General features: G+C 53.6%; 1 protein-coding gene across 1 annotated transcript; it reads right to left on the reverse strand.

Moving 5' to 3' along the window:
• Window positions 1–1,067: 1,067 nt before the first annotated feature.
• Window positions 1,068–24,572, reverse strand: SCN4B (sodium voltage-gated channel beta subunit 4). The gene is made up of 10 exons (XM_038754296.1): window positions 24,565–24,572; window positions 22,354–22,441; window positions 17,149–17,372; window positions 16,756–16,955; window positions 16,581–16,640; window positions 14,375–14,446; window positions 7,179–7,351; window positions 5,871–6,099; window positions 3,008–3,137; window positions 1,068–1,249 (listed from the first exon to the last, which is right to left on the reverse strand). Exons 1-10 carry the CDS (start codon window positions 24,570–24,572, stop codon window positions 1,156–1,158), a joined length of 1,278 nt encoding a protein of 425 aa, XP_038610224.1. The 3' UTR covers window positions 1,068–1,155.

Consider the following 24,572-nt stretch of genomic DNA (forward strand, 5'->3'; position numbering starts at 1 on the left):
GGAGCCTCCTCGTTCCAGCTCTGCCACCATCTGATCGAGTGACCTCAGCCAAGCCCCTCCACGGGGATTAGCTCCCCCTGCCCCAATTTTCTCTCAAGGCCTAAATCCCTCAGCCTGGTCAGACTCCAGAGCGTGGAAAGGATTGAGGCATCCTCCCACCCCATCTCTTAACCTCCTCTACCCAGGAACTCAGGAAGCAGCTGTCCCCAGGGTTAGTGGAGGGAGAAGAGGAGGAGGGCTGAGTTTTCTACCCAGTTGGCCTCCGCCCGCCCACCCCTCCTTCCGTCAGCTCTGAAAGTCACTGGAGGGAGTGAGGGAAGCCCTGGCCCCCAACCCCCAATCTCCCCGGGAAGAAGCCCACACCAGGAGCAGGAAGCCAGCTCTGCACCCAGTTGCCAACCCAGGGCTGAGGCTCAGGGGATGGGCCAGGCGGGATCCCTCTGCTGGGCTGAGCATGACCAGGGGGAAGCTGGCACCGCTGGAAAGGAGGACCAGGGTGCCAGAGGTGCCAGCACCTCCCCGTTTTGGAAGCAGCTTCTATGCCCAGGATTAGGGAGGAGGGCAGGGCCAGGCCAAGGGGCACAGGGAGTCAGGGGTGGTTCCTGAATCCCCCTAGTCTTGCTGAGTGATGCCTATGCCACCTCCGGGAGCCGAATTTGAAATGTCCGTATGCAGGGCAGTCCCCCAGCCCAATCGGCATCCCTGGGGAAGGCCCCCCCGCCCCATCCCATGCTGCCTTTCATAAAAATTCACCGGCCTGAGTGGGGGTACCCTGCCAGACTCCTCCAAACTCAGTGGCGTGGGTGGAAAGAGACGCTGAAGACAGGTTGTCTCCTTGTGCCCTCCTTCCCACTCCAGAGCTCCAGGGGCAGTAGCCCTCCCCCCATCCACACCCTGGAAGCCCTCTCTCAGCCGCCTCCTCTTCTTCCTCCTCCTCATCCTCCTCCCACTCCCCGCATCAGTCACCTCTGCCCCTCGGCCCCAGGGGCTGCAGGCAGCGTGCCAGGGGCCAGCCCTCGGTGCCCAAGCAGCAGGCATCGCAGGCACGTGGGTACTCCAGACCCGTCTCGAGCGTCGAAAAAGTTTAACATGAAGAGCGACTCTCTGAGATCAGGAGTCGCCGGTCTGCCGGGGCCCGGGGCCCGGGGTCAGAGCTCAGGCCTTGGGCGTGACTTTCTGTTCCGCTTTGGAGCCGGCCTGTCCGTTCTCTGTGTTGTCGTTCCCTGAGGAATTCACCAGGCATTCCTTCCTGGGGGTGGGAGAGGAAGGTAAGGGCAGGCCTTGCCTCTTCCGTCCCCCCCTCCCACCCTTCCCAGTCATGAGATTTAGACCTCCCACTCTCTCTTCCCTGTCAAGTGCTTCTACCTTCCCACTGGGGCTTCTCTCTCAGAGAAGCAGTGTGGCCCAGTGGAAAGAGCACTGGCTTGGGAGCCAGAGGTCATGGGTTCTAATCCCAGCTCCTCCACATGTCTGCTGTGTGACCTTGGACAAGTCACTTAACTTCTCTGAGCCTCAGTTACCTCATCTGTAAAATGAGGATGAAGACTGTGAGCCCCACATGGGACAACCTGATCACCTTGTAACCTCCCCAGCGCTTAGAACAGTGCTTTGCACATAGTAAGCACTTAATAAATGTCATTATTATTATTATTATTATTATTATCTGTAAAATGGGGATTAAGACTGTGAGCCTTGTATCCCCCTCAACGCTTAGAACAGCGCTTTGCACATAGTAAGCGCTTAACAAATGCCATCATTATTATTATTACTGGGGCAGGGAGTGCATTGTCCTAAGCGCTAGGGTAGATAGAAGGTAATCAAGTTGTACCACGTGGGGATCCCAATTGTAATCCCCGCCTTCCAGATGAGGTAACTGAGGCACGGAGAAGTTAAGTGGCTTGCCCAAGGTCAGAGAGCAGACAAGTGGTGGAAGCTGGATTAGAACCTATGTCCCTTGACTCTCAAACCCGTGCTCTTTCCACTAAGCCACGCTGCTTCTCCAGCCACGCTGCTTCTCCAGCCATGCTGCTTCTCCAAGTTGTAGTATTTGTTATGCATTTATGTATTTATGCAGTTGTGTATTTGTTAAGCCCTTACAATGTGCCAGACACTTTACTAAGCACTGGGATAGATACAAACAAATCATGTTGGACACAGTCCCTGTCCCACGTGGGGCCCACAGCCTCAATCCCCATTTACAGATGAGGAAACTGAGGCCCAGAGAAGTGAAATGACTTGCCCAAGTTCACACAGCAGATGGCAGAAGTGACCACAGCACAGTACAGGACCATAGCACCTTGGGAGCCACTGTGGTCTTTGCCAACTGCTCTTTTTCAGGATCCCTGTCCACCTCGTTGGAATCGGATTTTTTTTAGGTACTTCTTAAGCACTTATTATGTTTCAAACACTATTCTAAGCGCTGGGTCAGGTACAAGTTAATTAGGTCAAACAGAATCCCTGTCCCACATGGCGCTTAGTACAGTGCTCTGCACACAGTAAGCGCTCAATAAATACGATTGATGATGATGATGATGATGATGATGGGGCTTCTGGTTTAAATTGGAGAGAGAACAGGTATTTAATCCTCATTTTACAGTTGGGGAAACTGAGGCACAAGAAGTTAAATCACTTGGTCAAGGTCACAGAGCAAACAATTGGCAGACCCGGCATGAGAACTCAGGTCCTCTAACACCCAGGTCTGTGTTCTTTCCACTAGGCCACGCTGCTTCCCCTTTGACAACTTGGCTCCAAGAGGCAAAACTGAGCCTTCAGCCCAGGTCTCCGGATTCCCAGAGCCAGGCTCCTTCTTCTGGACCACCATTAGGGAATCTGAACTACGAGAGACTGTGAGCCCCGTGCAGGACAGGGACTGTGTCCGACCTAATTACCTTGTACCATCCCAGCGCTTAGAACAGTGTTTGACATATAGGAAGCACTTAACAAGTACCATTAAAAAAAAACTGGGGTGAGGGGAGGACGTGGTGTGTCGGGGACACTCCTAACTTACTTCTTCTCCTGCGTCTTCTTGATGATGAATAGGATGACGTTCTTGGTCAGCATGACAACAATCAGCAGACCGATACACCCCCCGACGACCGCCACGATGATCAGGGTTACAGTGTTGTCCACCACTTCCACTGCAGAGAGAGAGTGGTGGGGGGGTCAGAGGGGAAGAAACACCGTAGGGTCTGAGATTACTCTCCAGCCCTCGCACTGGAGGCTCGGCGGTTCTGTCCCACCATCCCTGCACCCTTAGGCCTAGTCTAGCCCTCCAGGAAGGCATGAAGGAAGGGACCCTTGAGGGACCCGTCGGAAATAAGATTGGAAGCAATCTATATATTGAAACAAGGGATAGAATGAACATAATGAAGGTGAGTGGAAGGAGAATGGGACTGGGGGCTCACAAGACCCAAGTTCTAGTCCAGGCTCTGCCAATTTGTCTGCTGGGTGACTTTGGGCAAGTCTCTTAACCTCTCTGGGTCTCAGTTTCCTCACCTGTAAAATGGAAATCAAATACCTGTTCTCCCTTCCTCTTAGATCGTGAGCCCAGTGTGGGATAGGGACTGTGTCTGATCTGATTATCTTGCATTTCCCCCAGAGTTTGGCGCATAGCAGGCAAGAAGTAAATATCATTATTTCGGGTTCCATATCTCTTAGAAGGGCTTCCGTGACATCCCCAGCTTTGGCTCCTCATTGCAGGGATTTTTCCTTAGGAAATCCCTTCTCCAAGGCCGCCTGGCCGGTAGATGGAAAAGCAAAGAATTCCCTGAATGAGACAGACCCCGTTGCAGTTGAATTTAATTAGTCATAGAAAGGCAGGAAGGGGTGGGGACTCACCTTTTTATGGTATTATTAATAATAATAATAACATTTGTTAAGCGCTTACTATGTGCCAAGCACTGTTCTAAGAAAATGCTTACTATATGTCAAACACTGCTCTAGGCCCTGGGGTAGATACAAGTTAATTAGGTTGGACACAGTCTCTGTCCTGCATGGGGGCACAGTCTAAATAGGAAGGAGAACGGAACTGAAAGAGAGAAATTAAAAGACAAGGCCACAGAGCAAGGATTTATGAAAACTAAGACTAGAACCCAGGTCCTCTGACTCTCGGGCCTTTGCTCTTTCCACTAAACCAGGCTGCCTTTGTCCGATACCTTGGCTGGTCAGGGAGCGATGGGTGGAAAGGGAGAGGCTAATAATAATAATAATTGTGGTATTTTTGAAGAGCTTACTATGCATCAGCCACTGTACTAAGCCCTGGGGTAGATGCAAGGTTGATACATGGGGTGTGATGGGGTCCCGACTGATTCCTCCCGAGCCGGGGACTCCACCGCCACAGGACCAGGAAAGTTCTGGGAATCACTGAGGGCTTTGGTGGCAGAGATTGGCACCTGCCTCCCGGAGTGCCTGGCCAGCTGGGCATCTTGCTGTGCCCAGACCTCAATCTCAAGTACAGGACTGGGCAGAAAGGACAGGGAGAGCAGGGTAAAGGGATTCTTTAAAAAATGGTATCTGTTAGGCACTTACTATGTTCCAAGCACTGTACTAAACGCTGGGGTAGATAGTCAAGGTAATCAGACACAGTCCACATCCCACATGGGTCTCATAATCTAAGTCCCCATTTAACAGATGAGGTAACTGAAGCACAAAGAAGTGAAGTGACTTGACCCAGCTCACACAGCAGGCAAGTGGCAGAGCCGGGATTAGAACCCAGGTCCTCTGACGCCCAGGCATGGGCTCTATCCATTAGGCATCACTTCTCCTTTTTACTATCCTGACCCAAAGTGGGCTATATTTTGGTCCTGTGAGCTGAAGTTTGAATTAGGAGGTGTGGAGTCGGTTAATGAGTCGCTGTGAGCTTGGAATCAGGCCAGGGGATGAAAGGGATGACAGAGCAACTAGGGGGACTCTGAGGAAGGTTTGTTCACTGGTGCTTTGAGCTCCCTGGGGGTCAAGGACCGGGTTTACACCTCCTTTCCCAGTGCTAAATACAGTGCTTTGCGCATAGTAATAATGATAATAATGATGGTATTTGTTAATCACTTACTATGTGCCAAGCACTGTTCTAAGCACTGGGGTAGATACAAGGTAATCAGGTTGTCCCACGTGGGGCTCACAGTCTTAATCCCCATTTTACAGATGATATAATTGAGGAACAGGAGAGTTAAGTGACTTGCCCAACACAGCAGACAAATGGCGGAGGTGGGATTAGAACCCATGTCCTCTGATACCCAAGCCCGTGCTCTTTTCACTAAGCCACACTGCTACTGTTACTACTCCACTACAGCATGCTGAGCCCACGGGCCCCCCGGGGATTCTGGCCTGCTCTCCCATTAATAATAGTAATAATAATATTATTATTATTGCACTTGTTAAGAGCTTACTAGATGTCAGGCACTGTTCTAAGCGCCGGGGCAGATACAAGTTAATCAGATTGGACACAGTCGCTGTCCCACATGGGGCTCACACTTTTAATCTCCATTTTATAGATAAAGTAACTGAGACCCAGAGAAGTGAAGTGACTTGCCTAAGGTCACACAGCAGAGATAGAGAAGCAGCGTGGCTTAGTGGAAAGAGCACGGGCTTGGGAGTCGGAGGACGTTGGTTCTAATCCCGGCTCTGCCACTTGTCTGCTGTGTGACCTGGGGCAAGCCGCTTAACTTCCCTGTGCCTCAGTTACCTCATCTGTAAAATGGGGATTAGGACTGTGAGCCCCACGTTGGACAGCCTGATTACCTTGCATTTATCCCAGAACGGTGCTTGGCACACAGTAAACCCTTGACATTACTATTATGACACTCCAGAGCCCCCCCCCCCCCCCCTTCCTGGGTCCCCACCCACCCACCCACGCAGCCAGCGCCTCCCCATACATTGTTTCACCACGTTGAGTGTGATGGTGGCCTGGTGCTGGGCGTTTTTCTCCTTGGGGTTCCTGACCCGGCAGGTGTATTTGCCAGCGTCGGCAAACTCCACCTCCTGCAGCACGATGGAGATGTTGTTCTTCTTGTCCCGCGTGGAGCCGACCAGCACGATGCGGCTGTGCATTTCCTTCTTCACTCTGGGCTCCGACTTCTCATTTTTGACCGTCCCCTCCAGCAACTGCGGGGACGGAGGTGGGCGGGGGCAGAGAGGACAGCTGAATCAGGAGAGAATTCTCTCCCGGATGCCCCGAGTCGGCCCTCCTGAGGTCATCTCGTCCATCCCTTTGCGGAGCCCCCGAAGTCATGGAGAAAAGAGGCAACTGTCCCCAGGAACCCCAGGCCTGCCACCTCCGTCCCTTCCCCGTAGTCATTAAGGAGGACAATCGGAGCCATCTCTAGACCCTCTCTGCAACCCCCATCCCTGGTCTCTATTAAGGGGAGTTAGGCAAAACTAACTTACCTTTGTTAGAATTAGCTAACTTTGTCTAACTCTGTAATAACTGCGTAATATATTTATTTATATTAATGTCTCTCTCCCCCTCTAGACTATAAACTCATTATGGGCAGGGAATGTGTCTGTTATATGGCTATTTTGTAATCTTCCAAGTGCTCTGTACACAATAAGAGCTCATTAAATACAATTGACTGACTGACAAAGCGTACCTGAATTTTTTGTACCCCGAGGACCTTCACCAGAGCTTGCCCACCTACTCCCAGGACAGATCATAGACTCCTTAAGGGCACAGATCCTGTTCACTAGCTCTTGTAATTCACTCTCCCGAGTACTTGAAACAGTGCTCTGACCAGAGTAATTGCTCAATAAATAATATTGTTTGAACAAAATCCTCCCAACTAGGTGGCCCCAACGTTCCAATCACTCTTCCCTTCAGAAGGGCCTTCCATCCTCAATCAATCAGTGAGCACTTACAGTGTGCAGACCACTGTACTAAGCACTTGGGAGAGCACAATATAACAGAGTTGGTAGGTATGTTCCTGGCTCACAAGGCACTTGCAGTCTGGAGGGGGAAGACGATACTAATATAAACGAATATTACAAATGTACGGCTATGTAAGCCAGTGCTGTGGGGCTAAGGATCCACCTAACCTGAATCCCTCTTGCTGCAATTTAAAACAGCCTCAGCGATGCAGCCCGGAGTCCAGGAGTGGCCCTCCCCTTGGGGTTCGGAGTCGGGCAGAAAAACTCGGCCGCCTTCGCGGCCCCCCCCCCCGCCCCAGCCAGGTTCCCCAAACACTCACGTCCTGGTAGTCGTCCGTGCTATTGTACTTCCACCAGAAGTAGAGGTTCTCGAAGCCAATGCAGGTGGAGAACGTGCAGGGCAGGAGGATGTCAGTGCCGTTCAGGGCCGTGATGATGGGGGTCTTCCCTACCGAGACCTCCAGCGCCAGAACCACGGGAACCAGGAGGACGCCTGCTCAGGGAACAGGGAGGGAGGAAAGGCCATGGGGTTGGACAGGGCCGGAGGCAGGGACAGGCCAGGGGAAGCAGCGTGGCTTGGTGGATAGAGCACGGGTTTGGGGGTCAGAAGGACCTAGGTTCTAATCCTACGTGGAAAGAGCCCTGGTTTGGGAATCAGAGGTCATGGGTTCGAATCCCGGCTCCACCACTTATCAGCTGTGTGTCTTTGGGCAAGTCACTTCACTTCTCTGGGCCTCGGTTACCTCATCTATAAAATAGGGGTGAAGACTGTGAGCTCCCCGTGGGACAACCTGATCACCTTGTAACCTCCTCCAGCACTTAGAACAGTGCTTTGCACATAGTAAGGAACAACCTGATCACCTTGTAACCTCCCCAGTGCTTGGAACAGTGCTTTGCACATAGTAAGACCTTAATAAATGCCATTATCATTATTAGTACTTGCAGGAGTCAGGAGGACTGCAGGCAGCAGAGCTGGACCTGACCCGGGGAGAGGTCAAAGTTCAGGACCCCAGACCGTCCGTCTGTCCTTGGTCCTGGCCCGCCTAGGTAAGGCCGGGGGCTGCCCCGACAGGTGGGAGTGGGGGGCGAGAGGACTCCAGGGTAGGAGACTTCACGCCGCTGCCCGGATTGTCTTTGTCCAGAAGCGCTCTGGACATGTTACTCCTCTCCTCAAAAATCTCCAGTGGCTACCAATCAACCTCCGCATAGGGCAAAAACTCCTCACCCTCGGCTTCAAGGCTGTCCATCACCTCGCCCCCTCCTACCTCACCTCCCTTCTCTCCTCCTCCAGCCCAGCCCGCACCCTCCGCTCCTCTGCCACCGCTAACCTCCTCACCGGGCCTCGTTCTCGCCTGTCCCGCCGTCGACCCCCGGCCCACATCCTCCCCCTGGCCCGGAAAGTCCTCCCTCCGCACATCCGCCAAGCTAGCTCTCTTCCTCCCTTCAAGGCCCTACTGAGAGCTCACCTCCTCCAGGAGGCCTTCCCAGATTGAGCCCCCTCCTTCCTCTCCCCCTCCCTATCCCTCCCCGCCTTACCTCCTTCCCCTCCCCACAGCACCTGTATATATGTATATGTTTGTATGAATTTATTACTCTATTTTGTTTGTGCATATTTATCCTATTCATTTTATTTTGTTAATATGTTTTGTTTTGTTCTCTGCCTCCCCCTTCTAGCCTGTGAGCCCGCTGTTGGGTAGGGCCCTGTCTCTCTATGTTGCCAACTTGTACTTCCCAAGCGCTTAGTCCAGTGCTCTGTACACAGTATGAATGAATGAGACCACCGCCTAGCTCGTCCCGAGCTGGGGTTGGGGGGACTCCTGGATCCCCGGGCCGGTCAAGCCTGCCGCAGTGGGGGTGGAGGGGATTGAGAGGCTTGGTGATCATCATCATCATCAATCGTATTTATTGAGCGCTTACTGTGTGCAGAGCACTGTACTAAGCGCTTGGGAAGTACAAGTTGGCAACATATAGGGACAGTCCCTACCCAATAGTGGGCTCACAGTCTAAAGGGCCGGGGCTGGGGGTGGGCCCGGGGCTGGGGCAGGGGCTGCACCGGCTGCGGCAGCGCTGAATCAGGGAAACTGCAGCGGGGCCGGGGGCGGGGGGGAGCTGCGGCGCGGCCTCGAGACAGGGTGTCCCCGCCTGACTCCTGCAGCACGAAACCTCCGGCCCGCCCCCAGCCCCGCCCCTGACATTTGGGGCCCGCATCCCGAGGATGCCGAGGAATTCCCGCTCGGGAAGGCGGGGGGGCGGGGGGGTGCCCACGTGGGTGAGTTTTCCACCCAACGCCCCGTTCCCGCTCTTCCCCCGCCCCCCAGACTGTGAGCCCGCTGTTGGGAAGGGACCGTCTCTGTACGTTGCCAACTTGGACTTCCCAAGCGCTTAGTACAGTGCTCTGCACACAGTATGCACTCAATAAATACGACTGAATGAATGAGACATCCGGCACCCCCGAGGCAGCGGCCTCAGCCCCCTTTTGGGTAGGGACCGTCTCTGTACGTTGCCAACTTGGACTTCCCAAGCGCTTAGTACAGTGCTCTGCACACAGTATGCACTCAATAAATACGACTGAATGAATGAGACATCCGACACCCCCGAGCCAGCGGCCTCAGCCCGCTGTTGGGTAGGGACCGTCTCTACACGTTGCCAACTTGGACTTCCCAAGCGCTTAGTACAGTGCTCTGCACACAGTAAGCGCTCAATAAATACGATTGAATGAATGCGGCCTGCGTGCTGGCTTCCCTCCTTACTCCTTCGTCCCACTCTGACCGTCCCCCTCCACCGCCCCCCAACCCCAATCTCCTCAGGCCAGCCAGGCCGGATGAGACATCCGACACCCCCGAGCCAGCGGCCTCAGCCCGCTGTCGGGTAGGGACCGTCTCTATACGTTGCCAACTTGTACTTCCCAAGCGCTCAGTACAGTGCTCTGCACACAGAAAGCGCTCAATAAATACGATTGAATGAATAAATGAGACATCCGACACCCCCGAGCCAGCAGCCTCAGCCCGCTGTTGGGTAGGGACCCTCTCTATATGTTGCCAACTTGTACTTCCTTAGCGTTTGCTCTGCACACAGTTAGCGCTCAATAAATACGATTGAATGAATGAATGAAGGAAGAGTCCCCATCCTCTTTTGGTCACCTATTCCTGCCTTTCCTACCCCTGGACCCGACCCACGAGTGCGGACCGTCTGGCCTAAATCCCTCCTGCTGCAGCTTGCGCTCTCTTCACTGCATTTCTGGGCTGAGAATGAAGGGGAGATACATCAGTAGCCCCCTTAGCCTGGCCCTGCCCGCAGCCCTGTCCAGTGGCAGTCTGTGATGAGGAGGTCAAGGGCAAAGATGACTGCGCAAAGTGCCGCCTTCAGGACAGCCCCCTCCGCCCCCGACCCTAGACCCAGGAAGGCCCTTCTCCCCTCCTTTATGCAAAGAATCTAGCTCAGAGGCTTTGGGGAGTTCCAATAGAGACGGCAGCCTGGCTGCCTGGCCCCTATCAATCAATCAATCAATCAATCAATCAATCGTATTTATTGAGTACTTACTATGAGCAGAGCACCGTACTAAGCTCTTGGGAGAGTACGACGATACAACAGAATTCGCAGACCCGTTCCCTGCCCTTCTGGACTGTGAGCCCATTGTTGGGTAGGGACCGTCTCCATATGTTGCCAGCTTGTACTTTCCAAGCGCTTAGTACAGTGCTCTGCACACAGTAAGCGCTCAGTAAATACGATTGAATGAATGAATGAATGCCCATAACGAGCTTACATTCTAGATCGGGAGACAGACATTAAACATAATTTGCTCGTCTCTAGACTGTAAACTCGTTGTGGGCAGGGAATGTGTCTGCTGTTATAGTGTACTCTCCCAAGCACTTGGTACAATGCTTTGCGCACAGTAAGCACTCAATAAGTGCGATTGAATGATTGAATAAATAAACAAGTAACTTATAATATATAATTTAAAGACATGTACGTAAGTGCTGCAGGGTTGGGGGTGGGGCGAATATCAAATATCCAAAGGTCATAATGCGATTAAAGTGCTTAGACGACGCAGAAGGGAGAGCTAGTCGGGGGAAAGAGGGTTTAATCGGGGAAGGCCTCTTGGAGGAGCTGTGACCTTAGTAATGCTTTGAAGGTGGAGCGCGTGATGGTCTGGCATAAATGGAAGGGGAAGGAAGCAGCCAGCGTGGGGAGAAGAACAGGGGAGACACAGTCCAAAGAGAAGTCTCCCCTCCTTCCTCCTGCCCTCCCCAAAGCCTGGTGCGCAGGCCGGGTTTGCTGTTGGTACCCGGAGCCAGGCCTTCAAAACCAACTCCAGTCCACCCTCCTCCTGCCTCGACCCCTGCCCCAAAGAGCAGAGCCCAGAGAAAAGAGGAGAAGCCGGGAGGGAGGTCAAAAGTATCTGCGTTGGGCGAGATTGCCTAGAATCAGGCCCCAGGGGTCGAGAGCCTGGGCGTCCCGGTGGAAATGAGAGAGGCGAATCAGTCCTCTAGTTCCGGGAGAGAGAAATTGAGGATCAGAGAGGATTGTGCATTTACCTAGAGCCACACAGCATATCCTATCTGATAGTGCCAAGGGCACGGGTTCATTCCCTGTATGGGCCAGAGGTAATTTTTTTCCCCTCTAGACTGTAAAGTCGTTATGAAACATGTATTTTTATCTCCCAACCATTTACCACAGTGTTCTGCATACAGTAAGTGCTCAATAAATATAATTGATTGACTGATTGATTGATTGGTTGATTGATCCTCAGCTGAGACCCCCAAGGCCCAGTCTCCCTGTCCCTGTTCTCTCCAAGAGGCCGCTCTCCTCCATACTCCAAACTCATGAGGGACTGGGACTATGTGCTAGACGTTTGCATTGTCTCTACTCCTGCGTTTAGGGCAGTGATTGGCACATAGTAAACACTGGGGAAGTACCATCGTGACCCACTCTCTTTCCCACCAGCAGAGGCCCAGACTCAGCCACCCTAGAGCCATTATCTCCTATTTGCTGGCCCTTCGGGGAGAATGGCCCGAAGTTCTCCCTCCACAGCTCAGCAGTTCTGCCTCCCGACCCCAGCTTCCCTCAAAGCTGGAAAAGTCTGCTCTGATTCTGCACCAAGTAACCCAACTCCTCTCCCAGCTCTCAGCCCCGCTGTTGGTTGGGGGGGAGGACAATTGTCCTCAAGAACACGTAGGGGCAAGACCTCAGGGCCCAGGGTCTGGAGAGATGCCCCTGCCCCTGTCCCCCCACCCCACCCCATCACCACAACTCGATTCCCCATGAGAACTGAGATTAGCTGTGGAGACACAAGGACTGTTCCCTCCCAAGTCCAGGATAGGGGAGGGGGTCCCTTGCAAACTTTGCAGGCTGGGGATGAGTAATTATGCAATAGAAAAAGCAGTAAGTTTCACAAATTCGAGGCACCCAGTAAAGCAGTAGATTCAGAAACTATGTAGTTATCTCATCATAATAGGATTGAACCAAAAGACTGGCCAGACCTCACAAATAATAATGATAATAATAATTGTGGGCCTGGGGCTACTCAAACCTATCTGCAATGTTGAACAAAACAGGGAGCAGAGAGGGGAAAGGGGGAGACAGGGTGGGGAGAAGAAATTATAGGAGGGTGAGGTGGGGAGAGCGAGGGAGGAAGGGACTAAGAGAATCCCAAAGAAGTGTAATATTCTTCCCTTTGGTTTCTCTGCCTCTCTTTTCCCAAAACTCGTTCCCTTTTCTGATCCCCTGAGTTTCTAGGGAGAGCAGAGGAAGTTGAGGCCCAGAGAGGTAAAAGCAACTTGCCCAAGGTCACCCAGCATTTCAGAAACATCGCCAGGACAGGGACCGAGCATCAGTGCCTCCTGATATGGGCTGCTGCTGGCTGCGAGATCCAGAGACGCAGCTTGGGGGGAGGGAGGAGGAGCTTAGAAAACGGATCCAAATGAAAGGAGTTCTTCACCCCAGCCGTTGTCACCCGGGACCCACTCAGACCAGAGGTTCCAAGTCCCAGGTGCCTCCAAACCCCGGGCAAAGGGGCCCGGCCATAATCTAGTCCTGAGTTCTGCCCCAGTCTGCCTGCCAACTTGTACTTCCCAAGCGCTTAGTACAGTGCTCTGCACACAGTAAGCGCTGAATAAATACTATTGAATGAATGAATGAATGAATGAATGTCCCAAGGCTGTTCCTCCCCTCTTCCCTGCCAGTTCCCATGACTTTCTGAGCTCTGCAGGTTCCAGCCTCCTCACCCGCCCACACCACCAACCAGCCGCTGCCCCTTGGGGTTGCACTGCAGCCACCTTAAGGCTCACTGAGAGTCCCAAAGGTGGGGCAACGTCCCCTGGGGATCGCCCCCCATCACATCCCCTCTTACCCCTGTGTCTCTCCTACCCTTTCCCACGGCTTCCCTCAACAGTGCTAAGCACTCATTACAGTGCTCTACTCACAATAAGTACTCTAAATACGATTGACGGCCCTCTGAACTCTACTTCCTCCAACTCTGCCCATCGGCAAAGACCCTTCCAAGCCGAGCTCGGCAGCCCCAGGGACAGTGGCTGGTCCAGGCCCCTGAGTGGGATTTCTGGGATGAGAGGGGTAGATCGTGAGGAGTGACAGGCCCACACGCCATCCCAGATTTCTCCTATGAGTAGTATGAGGCCATAAGTGCCAATGCCTCCCCTGCCTCCTCTCAGATGGGGTGATTCCCGCCCCTAAGGTTCAACCCCAACCCGAGGTGGGAGGCGGCAGGGGGGCTCTAAAGCCCTAGATTTGGGGCCAGGAAACCGAAAATGCCAAGTTGTTGGCTGGGGGCTTTGGGTTGCCACCCAACCCATTTCAGATTGGTTCTGGACACCCTGGCTTCCCAAGGGCCTTCTCCATGGGGTGAAGCAGGGGAGAGGGGTGGAAATGTTAGGACTAAAATCGGGCGGACCCTCCTGTTCCCCTCGTCTTCCTTCTCGTCTGGATTCCCACCTCAGATTCCCAGATGTATCCTGGCCTGGAGAAAGGAGACCTCACCCCGGGAATACTGCCTGCTGCCTCCGGGATGGGGGCAGAGTGGAAGACCTAGACAGAGGTGGGGGAGACCCTGCAGGGGTTGGGGGCTTCCAGATGGTGCCCAGGATTGTTCTCCTATCAGTGGGGGAAGTGCGCAAGAGAGGGGGAGGAGGAAAAGGGTAGGGAAGAGAGGGAAGGCGGTGGGGGGGGGGGGACAAGCGGGGGTGGAGAGAGGGGGAGGGACATTCCTCGAGCCGGGGAGGGCGGAGAGGGGCGGGGGAAGGGGGCACTGGAGCGAACTGGAGCAAAGTTGGTCGCCTCTCTGGGCCATGCCCCCTCCCCAGCAGTGGGCACCGGCAGGACTCGGGAGCCCGATGGGCCTGTCCCGGAGCCCCGCTCCCTCTCTTCAGGGGGGAAGGGAAAAGCAGCCCCGGACCCCGGGACCCGGGGTATGGGGAAGGAGGTGCCACCCGGTGCCATCCCGTGGATGCCCTGGGCGCCAGCCCGATGGGCAGGTGCCCGCTCCCCGAGGAGGGAGTCCTACCCAGCAGTCCGGTGCCCAGCCATCTCGCCGCGGCGCGGATGCGGTACCCAGCTGCAAGCATCCTCCCGGCTGCTGCGGGGCGGGGAGTCGGGGAGGGTGTGGACTGTGGGGCGGGCCCGGCCTTCCTCCTCCTTCTCCTCCTCCTCCTTCTCCTTCTCCTCCTCTTCCTCCTCCCTCTCCCCTTCCCCTCGTCCTCGTCCAGCGATGCGGCCGGGCGAGCTCTGCGCCGGCCAGAACTCGGCAAAGTTAGCAGGGAGGAGGCACGTGGTGGCCCGCCCCCTGGAAACACCGCTGCCCCCGCCCCCAGCCCGGGCTGGGGACCCACCGAGGGGAGGATGTGGGGCGGGAGGGACGGAGGGGGAGAGGGGAAGGGGAATGGAAGGCCCGTTGTTGGGTAGGGACTGTCTCTGTTGCCGAATTGTTCTTGCCAAGCTCTTAGTACAGCGCTCTGCACACAGTAAGTGCTCGATAAATACGATTGATTGAATGGATAAACGAGGGAGAATAAAGAGGACGGAAGGAGAAGACAGGAGAGTTTAAAAGGGGGAGGAGGAAGGAGGGGAATGGGGGAAGAGGGAGGGAGAAAAAGGCAGTGAAAAGGAGGGAAGGGGTGGGCGGTAAGGGTCGGCGAAGGGGGCACTCGAGGTCACTGGAGCGAAGTTTGTCAGAAGCTTTGGAACGGGTTCCCTCCCCGGCAGTCCGGCGTTGGTGGAATTTGGTCCAGCCCAGCCTCCCATAATAATAATGTTGGCATTAACCACTTGGGATGTGCCAAGCATTGCGCTATTCGCTACGGGCAATACAAATTACATAATCAGGTCGGACACACTCCCTGTCCTACACGGGGCTCACAGTCTAAGAGAGAGGGAGAACGGGTATTTAATCCCTATTTTACAGATGTCGAAACTGAGGCCCAGAGAAGTGAAGTGACTTGCTCAAGGTCACACGGCGGCCAAATGGCATAGCCTGGGTTAGAACCCATGACCTTCCGATTCCCAGGCTCAGGCTCTATCCACTAGGCCATGCTGCTTCTCCACCACCCCAAAGATCCAACCCAGACCCCCAAAGTTCTGGTCTCGGGTTCAGGGTATCGGAAACAGTCCTTTGCTGGCTGGGGACTTTTGGTTCCGACGCAACCCTGGACACCGGGGCTCCCCAAGGGCCATCTCCACACGTGGAAGTGGGGTCAAGTTTAGGGAAAACTTTCCCTTCTCTGCCTCTTCTCCCCATTCCTCCCCACTACACCGGCCTTTTTGATTCTGAAGGGTGGGTGGGAGTATATAAGTAGAAGGCCCTCCATCCCAGATGATAAAAAGAGATGAGTGACATAAGGATATTACCTCTGCCAGCTAAAACCCCTGAAACTAAGCCCATTGTGTTTAGCCCAGCCACTGCTGACACATAGTGAAGCTCAGGGGAGGCCAGAGTACAGGAGGTGAGGGCCTGGAGCCAGGAGAAGCATAGCCAGCAGCAGTTGGGCATCAACTGGGAATTGATGGCCTAATTGTCTTTCAGACACCGCCGAGGACCAGGCCTCAGGAGTAGGGCCCAGACCAGGCCTGCGGTGCTTGAAGCTCTGGAGGTCAATCAATCAATGGTATTTATTGAGCACTTACTATGTGCAGAGCACTATACTATGCGCTTGGGAGAATACAGTGCAACAGAGTTGCATTCCCTACCCAAACGTGCTCACTGTGTGGAGGATTGTAGTTGAATACCAGAGGCTTCAGGAAGCCTCAGAGCAGAGGGCCCACCGATGAGTGGGACTCAGGGCAGAACTAAGGAGCAAATCCGTCCGGGAGATAGGAAGATGGGGGGGGGAAGCTTGCTTTCTGTGTGGGGGCCTCCCCCTCGGTGAGCCTGCAGTTCCCTGTACGGGGGTCACCATCAAAGAGCCGAGGGACTTACTGATCCTCCTCTAGGACAACTGAATTCGAAGGTGAGTGGACAGCAACGGGACCCTTCCCAATTCCAAACCCATGACTGATCCAGACACGTCCTGGCCAGCCGAGGGGGATCAAAGCCCCTGGAGAGCGGCCAGAGAGAAAAAGGAAAAGGTCGATGGTGGGGAGGGGGGGGCTCTCCGCTGGACACTGCCCAAATTTTGCCCATGACTTTCCCATCCCAGCGGAGAGGGGAAAGGAGAGAAGGGGGAGGGCCTTTTTGCGGGTCGGGAAGGGTGGAGAGGGACGGGGGAAGGGGGCACTCGAGTGAACTGGAGTAAAGTTGGTCGCCGCTCTGGGCAGTGCCCCCTCCCCGTTCCTCTCTTTAGGGGGGAAGGGAAAAGCAGCCCCGGACCCCGGAGTATGGGGAAGGAGGTGCCACCCGATGCCATCCCGTGCCCGCCGTGGGTGCCCGCTCCCCGAGGAGGGAGTCCTTACCCAGCAGTCCGGTGCCCAGCCATCTCGCCGCGGCGCGGATGCGGTACCCAGCTCCGAGCATCCTCCCGGGCCCGGGCTGGGGATGCGGGGGGCGCGGGGGCCCAGCCGGTGCCCGGCCCGACTCCTCCTCCAGCGACGCGGCCGGGCGGGCTCTGCGCCGGCCAGGACTGGGCAAAGTTAGCGGGGAGGGAAGGAGCCGGCTGCCCAAGAAAGGTGGGGACGGGGGAGAAAGGCAAGGGAGAGGCGAGAAGCCCTGGACTAAAAGGGTGGAGGGAGGAGGGGGTCAGAGGGAGAGGGAGCTTGGGGGAGGTGGAGGGGGGTCTCTGTCGGAGCCCCGAGGTCCGGAGAGGTGGGGCGGGGGGGCGCCCCTCGAGCTCTGCACTGCGGTGGCACCGGCACGTGGGTTGCCCTGCTCGCTGTGCCCGGGCCGCCGCTGCGGTTTCCAACGGGGGCGGGCGCGGGGAGACGCGGGGGGAGATGCGGGGAGGGCCGCTGCCAGGATTGGGGCTGCCGAGGGACCGGCTACTGGCTGACCACCTGCAGGGCAGAGGCGAGTCTGGGCCGGAGTCCCCTTCCCCGGGGGACTTGGGCTCTAAGAGCAGCCAATCACAGCTGGGCTGAGGGGGGGGGGGGGGCGTGTTGGGGGGGGGGTTCTGGGCATGTGTGCATGTGTGTACTGTGTGTGTGTGTGTGTGTGTGTGTGTGTGTGTGAGCGTGTGGGTTCAAAGTAGGTCATGGCTTCGAATCCCCGCTCCGCCACATGTCTGCTGTGTGACCTTGGGCAAGTCACTTAATCAATCAATCAATCAATCGTATTTATTGAGCGCTTACTGTGTGCAGAGAACTATACTAAGCGCTTGGAAAGTACAATCAATCAATCGTGTTTATTGAGCGCTTACTGTGTGCAGAGCACTGTACGAAGCTGTACAAGTTGGCAACATCTAGAGACAGTCCCTACCCAACAGTGGGCTCACAGTCTAAAAGCAGGGGGGGAGTCTCAAAGAGGGGATTGACTGTGAGCCCCGCGTGGGACAACCTGATCACCTTGTATCTCCCCCCCAGCGCTTAGAACAGTGCTTTGCACATAGTAAGCACTTAACAAATGTCATTATTATTATTAAGTATGCTCGGCCCATGCGGCTGTTCCCCCCCGCCCCCCCAACGTCTTTGTGTTTACAATTCATTCAATCGCATTTATTGAGCGCTTACTGTGTGCAGAGCACTGGACTAAGCGCTTGGGAAGTACAAGTTGGCAACATATAGAGACGGTCCCTACCCAACAGTGGGCTCCCAGTCTATGTGAGTTTTCAGTGTGTGTGTGTTTCTGGGTGTTGAGGGTGTAAGTTTGGGGTGTGTTTGAAGCGTATGATGATGATGATGATGGCATTGTTAAGCGCTTACTATGTGCAAAGCACTGTTCTAAGCGCTGGGGGGATGCAAGGTAATCAGGTTGTCCCAAGTGGGGCTCACAGTCATCATCCCCATTTTCCAGATGAGGTAACTGAGGCTCTGAGAAGCTAAGTGATTTGCCCAAGGTCACACAGCAGACATGTGGTGGAGCCGGGATTCAAACCCATGACCTCTGATTCCAAAGCCCGTGCTCTTTCCACTGAGCCACGCTGCTTCTCCATTCATTCATTCAATCATATTTGTTGAGCGCTTACTGTGTGCAGAGCACTGGACTAAGCGCTTGGGAAGTACAAGTTGGCAACACATAGAGATGGTCCCGACCCGACAACAGGTATCTTCTGAGAATAAGGATGATGCTGTTTATTGAATGCTGATGGATCAGGTGCTATACCAGCCGATCTTCTGTATGTGTTTCTTGCCTGTGTGTGTGTGTGTCTGTGTGTGTTTACAGGGCATGTATGCGTCCTGGGTGACTGTCATTAGAGTGTATGGATATGTGTGTTTGTAGCATGTTTCTTGCTTTTGTATTTCATGCATGCCTTTAGTGTGTGTGTCATGTGTGTCAATGCTTACTGTATATATTCACAGTATGTGTGTTTAGTGGGTGTATGTTGTAGCGTGTATGGGTGTGTGTTTGGACAACTGCCAGACCTGCCCACAGCTTCTGCCTTCCAATTTACCCCATGGGGGTGTCAAACATTTCCCCTACCTTAGCACCTGGTCTCCTCCCCTTTCCCTTCTCTTCCTCCCCCTTCGTCCTCTATTTCCCTTCCCCTCCTCCCCATTCCCTTCAGGCCCTCTACTCGGAGGCCAGAACTTCCTCCCTCTTCTTTCTCTTCTGTCCCCGCCCCCACTCTGCTCTAGCCCTAGCCTCCCTTCCCCCCAAGAAGCCGACCCTCTTCCCCTTTTCCTACCTCCCTTTCCCCTCCCCACCTCCCACCAGGGCCCCTGTAGAGATTAGCAAGGCCTAGACTGTAAGCTCATTGTGGGCAAGGAATGTGTCCGTCATATTGGTATACAGTACTCTCCCAACTGCTTAGTACAGTGTTCTGTACACAGTAAGCACTCAATAAATACGATTGATTGATTGAGTCGGGTCTCAGGAACTCTGCCCCTCCCCAGCACCCCTGAGGTCGAGGTAGGAATTCTCTGGAAGCGGAGGGATTTGGGCAGAGAGGAAATCCGGTGCCGTCTCCCTCTGCAGAGGCTCAGGAAGGCAGGCCTATTTCACCAGCCCCCTAGCTGTTGCCAGAAAAGAATATACTTGTCACCTGCCTGGAGCGTGGGTGGCCTTCAACTTAAGGCACAAAAAGACAGAAACCCAGTCCCCGCTCAGCCCTCCCCACCCCGACTAACCGATCCCCAGCTTCTGCACCAACTCCTGTACCCACCTCTCCCACCAGAGCCCAATCCCCCACCCCCTACACCCGGCTTCGCGGCCGTGTTTCCCGCCGAGGGTGGCGGAGAGGGGGCCAGGTGGCCCTCCAGCAGGTCCCAAGCATGGCGGCAGAGGGCACGGGGAGGGCGGCATCAACCCTGCCAGCTTTATTTTTACAGCGGGCAGAGGGGGCAGGGGAGAAGGGTTGAGTTTCCTACAGCAGGAGGTGAAGGTGAAAAGATGAGACGGAAGAAGATGAAGGAAAGTGAGCCGGGTTTAAGGCCCAACCACAAGGCATTTCTCCCCTCCCCAGACATTGCCACTCCCCGGATGGAGCTGGGTATTTGGGAGGGGGGAGGAAGAGGCACGAGGGCAGTCTTCCAGGTTATCTTTAGACACCCTCTATGGATGGGCCAGGACTTAGGGGACTGTAGGACGGCCAGTGCCCCCACCCCACAGCCCCCGGCCCTGACTGTTCCCTCAAGGTCACGCTCCACCAGGGACAAATCTTCCAGCAGAGACATGCTCCCCCACTCAGAGACCTGGTTACCACAGCGTGTCCGATAAAGGCGCAGGGGTGTGTGTGGAAGAAGAGGCACAGGCCCTGCCCTCAGGGGACCCCAGTCAAGTGGGGGACACGGGAATGACCTGGGGACCCACGGACAGTCCCTATCACTCTTTGGTGAGTAGACAGTCATCGGAAGTCGCCAGGGAGGCGTGGGTCACGGTTGAGGCTGGCGGGTGGGACGTTGGAAGGGAAGAATCAGAGCAGGCTTCTTGGAGGAGGTGGGATGAAAGGCCTGGCAGGCCGGAGAAGGGGCACTCTTCTGGGAAGAGGGAGGGGTTTGGGCCAAGGTCAAGGGGTGGGAGCGGGAAGATGCAGGGAGGGGAACTTCACTGGGACAGAGTGGGTAGGCCACGGGGGACAGGCTAGTGTGGACAAGTCTACTATTACTCTATTTACTTATTTATTTATTTATTTTACTTGTACATATCTATTTTATTTATTTTATTTTGTTAGTATGTTTGGTTTTGTTCTCTGTCTCCCCCTTTTAGACTGTGAGACCACTGTTGGGTAGGGACTGTCTCTATATGTTGCCAATTTGTACTTCCCAAGCGCTTAGTACAGTGCTCTGCACATAGTAAGTGCTCAATAAATACGATTGATGATGATGATGATGAAGTCACATATGAGTGGGGCAGAATGGGACCTTCCCCCAAAACAGCAGCTCCAGGAGGCATTCCCTGATTTAAACTCCTCCTTCCTGCCCCTGCCACGCTCATGGATCTTCCATGAATCCATTTAGTCCTTTGTGGCTGATTGATTTATTCCCCAGGTTTGCTATTTCTAGTTCCTGTTTCTGGTTCCTCCGTTTAAGTAGTAGTAAAAATCAATTGATCATATTTATTGAGCACCTACTATGTGCAAAGCACTGTACTAAGTGCTTGGGAGAGTACGATATAACAGATTTGGTAGGTGCATTCCAAGAGAAGCAGCTTGGCTCAGTGGAAAGAGCCCGGGCTTTGGAGTCACTGGTCATGGGTTCAAATCCCAGCTCCGTCACTTGTCAGCTGGGTGACTTTGGGAAAGCCACTTCACTTCTCTGTGCCTCAGTTACCTCATCTGTAAAATGGGGATTAAGACTGAGAGCTCCCCGTGGGACAACCTGATCACCTTGTAACCTCCCCAGTGCTTAGAACAGTGCTTTGCACATAGTAAGTGCTTAATAAATGCCATTATTATTATTATTATTCCCTGCCTTCAAGGAGCTTAGAGTCTAGAGGTGGAGAATAGTAGTAATAACATTTATCAATCAATCATATTTATTGAATACTTACTGCATGACGAGCACTATACAAAGCACTTGGGACACTACAATATAACAGAGTTGATAGACATGTTCTCTGTCCACCAGGAGTTTAAGTCAGAAGGTGAGTAATAGTAATAGTATTTATTATGCTCTTACTATGAAGCAGCATGGCTCAGTGGGAAGAGCCTGGGTTTGGGAGTCAGAGGTCATGGGTTCGAATCCGGGCTCTGCCACATGTCTGCTGTGCGACCTTGGGCAAGTCACTTAACTTCTCTGAGCCTCAGTTACCTCATCTGTAACATGGGGATTAAGATTGTGAGCCCCGCGTGGGACAACCTGATCACCTTGTATCCCCCCAGCGTTTAGAACAGTGCTTTGCACATAGTAAGTGCTTAACAAATGCCATTATTATTATTATTATTATGTGCAGAGCACTGGACTAAGCGCTGGAATACACCTGTGGGAATTAAACCTCATCCCTACAACTCAGAGGTCTCACAGTCCCACCTCTCCCAGTAGACTGAGCTTGAGGCCGGCAGGGGTGGCACCTAAATTTGGGTCTGTCCCCAAGCTCCAGGACAGCTCCTGGCTTGGTCGTCAGAGGTCGTGGGTTCTAATCCCAGCTCCGCCACTTGTCTGCTGTGCTACCTTAGGCAAGTCGCTTTGTTTCTCTGCCCCTCAGTTACCTCATCTGCAAAATAGGGATTAAGACTGTGAGCCCTACCTGATTACCTTATATCCACCCCAACGCTTAGAACACTGCTTGACGCATAGTAAGTGCTTAACCAATACCATAATCTGCCAGCCGGCCCTTTGGAAGGTGGGGATAATGAAGGATATAGCCATATCTGTAATTTATTTATATGAATTTCTGTCTCGCCCTTTAGACTGGAAGCTCATTGTGGGCAGGGAATGTGCCTGTTAATTGTTGTATTGTCATCTCCCGAGCGCTCACTACAGTACTCTGCACCCAGCAAGCGCTCAATAAATAGGATTTACCTGACTGGCTGACTGCCTAAAGGAACAAGACCCAGGCTTTCTCCATGGAGTCATCTGAGCATCGGACAGGGCCCCTATGGGCAGGCAACTGAGTGGGGCCCGGGGGAGGCAGAGCGATGAGGGAGCTCAATCTCTCTTCATGCCCTGCTTCCTCGCTTCTCTGCAGAGGTCTTCAATCAATCAATCAATCAATCAATCAATCAATCGTATTTATTGAGTGCTTACTGTGTGCAGAGCACTGTGCTAAGCGCTTGGGAAGTACAAGTTGGCAACATATAGAGACAGTCCCTACCCAACAGTGGGTTCACAGTCTCCAAGCACCTCCCTTCACCCCCGCTCTGTCTGTCATCTTCACCAGCCCGGGGATGGGGCAGGATCCCACAGAAGAAGCCGGGGCAGCATGGATACCACCCTCCCTGTGCCCTCTGCCACCGTGATTGAGGCCACAGGAGGACCACGTGCCCCCTCCTCTGCCACCCTCAGCTGTAATTTTATTTATCCCTTTGTTCTTCCCCCAAAGCACTTATGTACATATCTATAATTATGTACTTGGATTGAGATCTGTCTCCCCCACTCTACTACTAATAATAACAATGGCATTTATTAAGCGCTTACTATGTGCAAAGCACTGTTCTAAGCGCTAGGGAGGTTACAAAGTGATTCGGTTGTCCCACGGGGGGCTCACAGCCTTAATTCCCATTTTACAGATGAGGGAACTGAGGCCCAGAGAAGTTAAGTGACTTGCCCAAAGTCACACAGCTGACAATTGGTGGAGCAGGGATTTGAACCCATGACCTCTGACTCCAAAGCCCCCGCTCTTTCCACTGAGCCATGCTGCTGCTCTAGACTGTGAGCTCGTTGTGGGCAGGAAGTGTCACCATTTATTGCTGTATTGTATTTTCTCAAGCGCTTAGTAAAGTGCTCTGCACACCCCCTCCTCCCCCTCTCCATCCCCCCACCTTACCTCCTTCCCCTCCCCACAGCACCTGTATATATGTATATATGTTTGTATGTATTTATTATTCTATTTATTTATTTATTTTATTTGTACATATTTATTCTATTTATTTTATTTAGTTAATATGTTTTGTTCTGTTCTCTGTCTCCCCCTTTTAGACTGTGAGCCCTCTGTTGGGTAGGGACCATCTCTATATGTTGCCAACTTGTACTTCCCAAGTGCTTAGTACAGTGCTCTGCACACAGTAAGCGCTCAATAAATATGACTGAATGAACAATAAGTGCTCGATAAATACGATTGAATGAATGAATGAATGAACAAATGAATGAATGAAACAGGGCTGCAGGAAGCTGGGTGTAGTAGGGATGGGGATTGGGTGTCTGGTGGGAGAGATGGATATAGGGAGTCTCCTGGGAATGTCAAAAATGGAGACGATTGCCGCAGTGCACAGATGGATACAAACACAGACCACCGCCCCATCCTCCCCCTGACCCCTTGATCTCTAACCCTAATTCGACCTTGTCTCCTCCTGCAGAAGGTTGGAGAAAACTGAGGGGACTTCCCGAAGGGAAGTCCGGGGAACTTGTTAAGATCCGTCTTTGATGACCCAGTTCCACTCCCCTGCGGGAGCCAGCTGAGTCACAGTGTGAGTGGGGTGGCTAGCGAGAACCCCCCAGAACTAGCCACCCCCTCCAATGCCATTTGGGGTGAAGAGGCAGGTGTGTGTCATCTTCATCAGTGGTATTTATTAAGCCTTTACTGTGTGCACAGCACTGTACTAAGCACTTGAGAGAGTGCATTACAATTGAACTGTAGGCCCATTCCCTTCCCACAACAAGCTTACGGGTATAATCCCTAAAGGCTTAGTACAGTGCTCTGCACACAGGAAGTGCTCATTAAATACCATTGATTGATTAAATGATTGATGGGCATGGCAGGAGGTTGTCAGGTATTTTGGGGCAGGGGGGGAAAGGCCGTAGGGGGGAGGCGGGAGTGTCTATTTCAGCTTGTCCAGAACCCTGCTACTGGAGCCATTTTGGGGTAGGGGAGGAAGAGAAGGAAAGGAAGGAGGAGAAAGAGGAGATGGGTGGAGGAGGAGGAAGAGAAAAAGAGGGGGAGGAATAAGAAGAAGAGAAAGAGTTGGGGAGGAGGAGATGGAGGGGAGAAGAGGAGGAGGAGAAACACCCCCTTCCCCATCCCCAGCGGGGGTCAGAGTTACTCGGAGGAAGGAGGACGGTCTGACCCTTCCCTACTCCTTCAT

This window comes from Tachyglossus aculeatus, chromosome 11 (genome assembly GCF_015852505.1).
Source record: "Tachyglossus aculeatus isolate mTacAcu1 chromosome 11, mTacAcu1.pri, whole genome shotgun sequence".
Lineage (NCBI taxonomy): Eukaryota > Metazoa > Chordata > Mammalia > Monotremata > Tachyglossidae > Tachyglossus > Tachyglossus aculeatus.

Excerpts from the sequence above, each read along its gene's own strand:
- SCN4B (XM_038754296.1), bottom strand. Across the intron at positions 16,641-16,755 it reads GCTGGGCACCGGACTGCTGG|AGAGGAACGGGGAGGGGGCA; the intron begins GTAAGGACTCCC and ends TCCCCCCTAAAG. Across the intron at positions 1,250-3,007 it reads AAGAAGACGCAGGAGAAGAA|GAAGGAATGCCTGGTGAATT; the intron begins GTAAGTTAGGAG and ends TCCCACCCCCAG.